We start from the raw sequence: 6,957 nt of genomic DNA, 5'->3' as shown, positions 1-6,957 counted from the left end.
ACGTTGTTGGAGACTCCATAGACTTCATATGCTCGAAGCTTCCGGTCAGTAGCCAAAGGAGCCATTGCAGATGGACATCTTCTAGACAAAGCTACTCCATAAATGGTTTTGGTGGTTACACAGTGGATCAATAATAGAGAAAAATCACTTACTTTTTACAAGCTATGTGATTTTCCAAAAGCCACGATATACATGTGTTAAGTAAGTAATATTAATTTAGTTTTTTTTGCTTACAGATTTTACCGGTTGTGTAAAAGAGCAGATTAGTATTATTATATAAAAGATGTATGGTGTATTGATGTATTAAGGTATTTAGATATATAGAAAATTATAATTTGTTTGAAAGTTATATGGTGAAATTTCCCATAAATAAGAGGATCTAACGCTGTAAAGTACAATGGTTTTAAATTTTAAATTTATGTGATATTTAAATAATTTATCGAGACTGATTGTATGATATTGCGGCAAAAAATGAAAAGATATTAATTACAAGATCTAAAACTATTTTCTGTGGGTTTTTTTCTGAAATTTTCATTCATTTTTTTTGCTGTCTATGAGTTTTGTTTCTAAATTTTTCAATCAATTCTCAGCTTAAACTTCTGATTTATTAAGGGAGAAGTAAATTTGATATAACTACGGAGTGGTGGGCTAGTGGTCTTGATGCAGTTCTAACGCCGATAAGGATCCGGGTTCGAATACCTCATGTGGTCACGGAATGCTTTACACCCTCCCCAAGTTTAAATTTAAGCACGGCGTTGGTGTTGGGTCCTTGGGTAATGGGTATTAGTGATGGCTGGTTCTGGACCAGGGATGACTACGGGCCTAAGGATTGCGGAAAGCTATGGAAGTGACTACGGACCTATGAATTGCGGAAAGCTACGGAAGTGTTTATGGGTCTACGGGCTGCGGAACATCCTTGTTATTAAATTTTTGTCAAAAAAAACATCCCTGTTATAAAAAAAAAGTAAATTTGATATTCCAAAGAAAAAAATCAAATATTTAGTGGATCAGTAAAAGTGTTGAAAAATAGTAATTAACCTCGTGGAGAATCTTTGAGATTGCTAAATATTTTATGGGATTAAATGCAAGTGTTGTTTTTCTGATCCGTAGTTCCGTGTATGTGTAGTGTCGTCTTGGGTCAAAGAAATATGTTATCATCATAGAAAGAGAAAATGACGAAAATGAAAAATATAAAAATGGTAAGAGATCGGCCAAACTTAAATTCCAAAATATAAGTAAATAAAATGATAATAAAGTTGGAAAGGCGTGATGAACCTATCTCTAAGGCTTCGCATTTTCGTGATGTCTCAAATCACATATAGTGGAAGGTCGGTGCGAGCTCTCTGCCTCTCTCTTTCAATTATTTTGTGCCTATAAAAGGGCAGTCTCCTCTGCATCATTCTTTGCTTCTGTGGCTTACAAAGAGCAGAAACTTAGCAGAAAATTAAGACTATTCTCATCTAGGCATTACTAGAAGAAAAATGGTTTGGATAATCTTTTTCTTCTCGCTTGTAAATTAATGGTTTGTTTAAGATTTTGAACTGGGGAATGATGTGGTGGTTTTCAGGAGAGCAAAGGCAGTTGGACGGTGGCTGATGCCGTAGACTACAACGGCCTACCTGCCGATAAATCCAAAACTGGTGGCTGGATCACGGCAGCTCTCATTCTTGGTTCGTTTTCTTCTACTATATTTTCTTCATTAATTATTATTAAGTTCTGGACCGATTTTAGTAATTTCTGGTATCATCTCTATACATCTGAAGAAACATATATGCATTTGTAGATGTACTATTTGTCCAAATAAATAGATAGATGCATTTGCAGATATACTATTTGTCCAGATTACATGTAGATATATTCATATGCCATTATGATCACGAAAATCTGCGTGAAGTTTTACTCATCTATGTATTAGCTAGAAACTAACTCTTCATTGATTAGCTACTACACATTTTTAACTCGACTCTTCTTCTACATCCTACATGCACAACTGTTGTTTGGGGTAAAATAATCATGCAAAAGCGTTATTATTTTAATATATGGTAAAATGAAGTAAAAATATATGTCGCACACATATTGGTAGAGGGTGGTAGATGTATATACGTAGTTGATTAAATTTCGTCACGAGGGTGGTAGTTCATGCGTATAAGTTATTATATCGACAGTACGTAAATATATGGTCAAGAACAAAAGAGTTTCAATCTCAAATCAGTCACACTCGCTCAACATGATATGATAGAAATAAAATATGATACGTCGTTGTTCTGAATCACGCTGAGTGTAGAAAAGATAAAGAGAAAAGAGACACGCCACATGGCTCCCCATCTTTACTCATCCAATCATATACTTCAATAATAATTTTTCTGAAATTTGAATAATACTCAAAATATATATTAAAATTATAGAGAGAAAACGAAAATTAGATATCAGGATTCACGTGTTTACTTAGGATTTATAAAAACGCCGACCTCTACACCCTCTTGTTCTGTTCATTAATATTCTCTTACAGATATTACTAGTTGTCTTTATTTGTTAAAATATTACCAGTTGTCTTAGTTATAATTGTCCGGATAATCCAAATTTGGTTTCGTTGCTTTCTGAGAACACATTTCCATTGGTTCTTAATGTTTTGTAAAGACAAATATAATTGATTTTTTACAGCCACGACTCATTCATGAATTTAATAATGCAACAATCTCTTTTTGATATACGTTACAAGAATAAGTAAATTCATAGCTGGAGTCCGAAAATTCTATGGATTGTAGTGTCATTACACTCTTTGTAATAATTACCTTTCGACAGTCAAACTTGTTTACAATGCCTTTGAGCGCTTACAATGTAAATTTTTTTTTTTTTTTCCTTTCAAAATAAAATAAAAAAGAATATAAATTAAACTTGTTTCAACCCAATTTCATTTTACACTCTACAATGAAGTAATAAACAAATAAAATATTTTATTTATGGAGTAAAATATAAAGTTGAGTTGAATTATTTTTACTATATATTCCATTTTAGAGCAAACATAGAATGGAATTAGAGATGTTTTTAGAGATACGAGTTTCAAATATTATCGACATTCAAAATATGATTTTTTAAAAAATCAAAAAAATATGAATTAAAATTAGGGTCCTTAAAATTACTGGCGCCTTACCCGCATTTTTCGATATATTAATCACTGAGTCATTAACTACATGGATCAGGGTCGTGAAAACCGGAAACACTTAACATTATTAAAAGTTTGTTCTTATAAAAATGGACCGACTAGTAATCTTGGAACATAAAAGAGCTGATAGAATATCCTCTCAAAATATTGCAGGGATAGAAGTTGTGGAGAGGCTATCAACAATGGGAATAGCCGTGAATTTGGTAACATACCTGATGGATACAATGCATCTCTCAAGTTCAAGCTCTGCCAACATTGTCACTGATTTTATGGGCACTTCCTTCCTCCTCTGCTTACTCGGCGGCTTTCTAGCTGACTCTTTCCTCGGCCGTTTCAAAACCATCGCTATTTTCTCAACAATTCAAGCTTTGGTATAAGACTCTGAAACAAACAGCTTTGGTTAATATATATATAGTAAATATTTTTCTTTTTCAAAATTATTATGGTCAATAACTAGATAATTTAAACGAATAATAGTTTAAATTTCCTATTATCTTAAAATAAATAGGAGTTTTATATCATCTCGAATGTTTTTTTAATCTTAAAATAAAGTAAATTTAAATTAAGTTTAAGTTTAATAGAGTGTTTTGACTGGTTTTCCTTATTTTCTCAATTTTTAAAATATTCATTTCAACACTTCTTGTTTATTTCTATTATTTTTTGCCAAAAACTTCTTGTTTATTTCTAATACCACCATGTATTTGATAAGATTTAAAATTAAACTAAATTATTTTAAATTTTAAACAAAATATATTAAAATAAAATATATTAAAATATAACATTTGTACATCAATAAAAATACATAATCACAAATAATATTAGAGTTTTATTTAGACAGTACTATATTACTTTATCTAAACAATTTTGTGTGTTTTCAAAATTTTGGTATTAGTTATGTATTTAATGTTATTGTTTGTTGTATATATATATATATCATTATATAATTATAAACTTTATATTTAATTGTTTAGCTAAATATGTATTTCTAATTATGTTTTAAAGTCTAATTATTTTATACATTTTAAATAAAAAGTTTCAGAGATATATTTTGTGTAATTTTTTGTGTATGCATAAAATAAAGTTTTGTCAAAATTGTAGGGATTAGTTTGCAAATAAAGAAATTACAATATCAAAATCAGTTTGTGAATAGTTTCCTTCAAATATGGTGTAAACTATTCACATTTTCGTTTATCCTTCTAAATGATGTACCGTTAGAGAGAGATTTATCTTATTCATTTTTATGTTTTCTCTCTTTTGATGCACTATTGGAGATACCATTTCTTACTAAGTTGAACAATTAGCAAAACAAAACTTTAATTCAAAATCAAATTTTCTTTTTCAGAATATATACAAATCCATAACTTTTACAGAACATATGCAAATCCATAACTTTTACCAAAAATTAATAAATTATTTTTGTCAATTTTTTGGTCGAAAATAAATAAACTAATTAAATAAACTAATTTAAAAATATCATTAAATAATTTATATTATCCGCAAAAACGTGGCTTAGTGTTTGATATTAAACCTGGAAACAACCTCATAAGTAATAGTTTGAAACGGTTTTAATATCTTGTATACACTATACAGGGAACCGGTGCACTAGCGGTGGCAACAAAGCTGCCAGAACTGCGTCCGCCAACATGCCACCACGGCGAAGCCTGTACGCCTGCCACCGCTTTCCAAATGACGTTTCTCTACATTGCACTTTACCTTATAGCCCTTGGAACTGGTGGCCTTAAGTCTAGCATCTCCGGCTTTGGGTCTGACCAATTTGATGACAAGGATCCTAAAGAAAAAGCTCAGATGGCTTACTTCTTCAACAGGTTAGGGTTAAGTCTTTTTTTTAAATATAAATTTCATTGGCAAAGTAACATTTTTATTTATTCACTAAAAAACAAAAATCGGACTTGGCCCGTGCAGATTCTTCTTCATCATTAGCGTGGGGACATTAATGGCTGTGACTGTTTTGGTTTACATACAAGATGAAGTGGGAAGATCTTGGGCTTATGGAATCTGCACTGTATCTATGGGCATAGCTATTGCGGTTTTCTTGTTTGGAACTAAGAGTTACCGTTATAAGAAGAGCCAAGGAAGTCCCGTTGTGCAAATTTTTCAAATTATTGCAGCTTCTATTAGGAAGAGAAAAACGGAACTGCCTCAAAGCATTGTCTATCTTTATGAAGATACTCCGGAGGGCTTGAGAATTGAACATACTGATCAGTTTCGGTACGTTAGTCTATTTCAGTTATAACAAATTAACAAAAATAAGTAATTTAAATTTCGTAGCTTCAGTAATGGTCTAGTAGAGACCTTCCATAGAGAGTGCTCAGGTTCTGAGTTTAGCTCTTAGGAGGATGGCTAATTAACATGCTCTCTAGTCCTTGGTCCGAGGAGACTACGAACCTTAGCAATTGTATATTAAACTAAACTCTTCTTTATAAAAATTTCTTTGATTGCAGCATGTTGGACAAGGCGGCCGTAGTTACTGAAGGAGATTTAGAACAAACCCTAGATGGCATCGCAATTCCGAACCCTTGGAAGCTAAGCTCGGTGACCAGAGTTGAGGAAGTGAAAATGATGGTTAGGCTTTTGCCTATTTGGGCAACCACTATAATTTTCTGGACAACATATGCCCAAATGATTACATTCTCAGTTGAGCAAGCATCGACCATGAGACGCAACGTTGGAAACTTCCAGATCCCAGCAGGTTCTCTCACCGTGTTTTTCGTCGCGGCTATTCTCATAACTTTGGCTTTCTACGACCGTGTCATCATGCCTTTTTGGAAGAAATGGAAAGGAAAACCAGGTGACATAAGATGCATATAACATTCACATATATATATATATATAGTCTAATTCTTTCAATTCAGGCTTATTTTTAGAATTTTAGATATTTAGTTTTTAAAATCTATGGTTTAATTTTAAACTATTTTATCAATTTTTAACATATTATTTTCTCAATTTTGGTAGAAAATATGGCGTATCTAATTATCTTAATATTTATTTAATATCCGTCACATATGTATTGATAATTCAGGATTCTCTAGCCTGCAAAAAATAGCTATTGGATTGGTCTTATCAACCGCTGGAATGGCAGCTGCGGCCATAGTTGAGCAAGAGCGTCTATCAGTGGCGAAAACTAGTACACAGAAAACATTGCCCATAAGTGTGTTCCTACTCGTTCCACAATTCTTCCTAGTAGGAGCTGGGGAAGCCTTTATATACACTGGCCAACTTGATTTCTTCATAACCCAATCGCCCAAGGGAATGAAAACAATGAGCACTGGACTTTTCTTGACTACTTTGTCACTAGGCTTCTTCGTCAGCAGTTTCTTGGTTTCAATCGTCAAAAAGGTCACTGCGACTTCTGTAAGTGAGGGATGGTTGGCTGATAACATCAACCATGGCCGGCTCGATCTCTTTTATTGGCTTTTGGTCATTCTCAGCGGAATCAACTTTGTTGTTTATGTCATATGTGCCTTATGGTTCAAGCCAACAAAGGGTAAAGACTCGGAGGAGAAGGAAAATGGTAAGAGTTTTTCAGTTGAAGACTGCTAGTTTTCTTTTTCAGTCACGTTTCTGGTGTATCATATTATCATGCAACAAAGCCGCTCCCCCATCATGTTTCTTGTATTCCACGTAATTCGGCTGTGTGACTTGTATCTAAATTCCTACTTGTCAAAATTATTGTGCCTTCGCCAGTTACGTTTGTAACGTTTGTAACCTTTGTCACCTTTTCTCTTCTTGTATTGGTATCCATCAGATTGAAAAGAGAAAATAGTTTTAATTAA

At 32.8% G+C, this 6,957-nt stretch overlaps 1 protein-coding gene across 2 annotated transcripts; it reads left to right on the top strand.

The window, feature by feature from the left end:
* The first annotated feature begins 1,304 nt into the window (after positions 1-1,304).
* LOC108812927 (protein NRT1/ PTR FAMILY 6.2) lies at positions 1,305-6,957 on the top strand. Of its 2 annotated transcripts, none has more exons than XM_056989001.1 (7): positions 1,305-1,328; positions 1,568-1,670; positions 3,317-3,534; positions 4,754-4,989; positions 5,087-5,392; positions 5,626-5,972; positions 6,204-6,957. In XM_056989001.1, exons 3-7 carry the CDS (start codon positions 3,346-3,348, stop codon positions 6,722-6,724), a joined length of 1,599 nt encoding a protein of 532 aa, XP_056844981.1. In that variant the 5' UTR covers positions 1,305-1,328; positions 1,568-1,670; positions 3,317-3,345; the 3' UTR covers positions 6,725-6,957. The 2 variants fall into 2 exon arrangements, with proteins under 2 accessions (XP_056844981.1, XP_018440827.1); XM_018585325.2 differs by lacking the exon at positions 1,305-1,328 and adding an exon at positions 1,335-1,484.

The sequence above is a fragment of the Raphanus sativus genome, chromosome 6, assembly GCF_000801105.2.
Source record: "Raphanus sativus cultivar WK10039 chromosome 6, ASM80110v3, whole genome shotgun sequence".
Classification (NCBI taxonomy): Eukaryota; Viridiplantae; Streptophyta; class Magnoliopsida; order Brassicales; family Brassicaceae; genus Raphanus; species Raphanus sativus.
Note: the sequence above shows the minus strand (reverse complement) of the source record. Positions and strands in the feature narration are given on the sequence as shown.

Coding starts and splice junctions, on each gene's coding strand:
- LOC108812927 (XM_018585325.2), top strand. Junction 5,393..5,625: donor GAACATACTGATCAGTTTCG/GTACGTTAGTCT, acceptor CTTTGATTGCAG/CATGTTGGACAAGGCGGCCG. Junction 5,973..6,203: donor GAAATGGAAAGGAAAACCAG/GTGACATAAGAT, acceptor TTGATAATTCAG/GATTCTCTAGCCTGCAAAAA.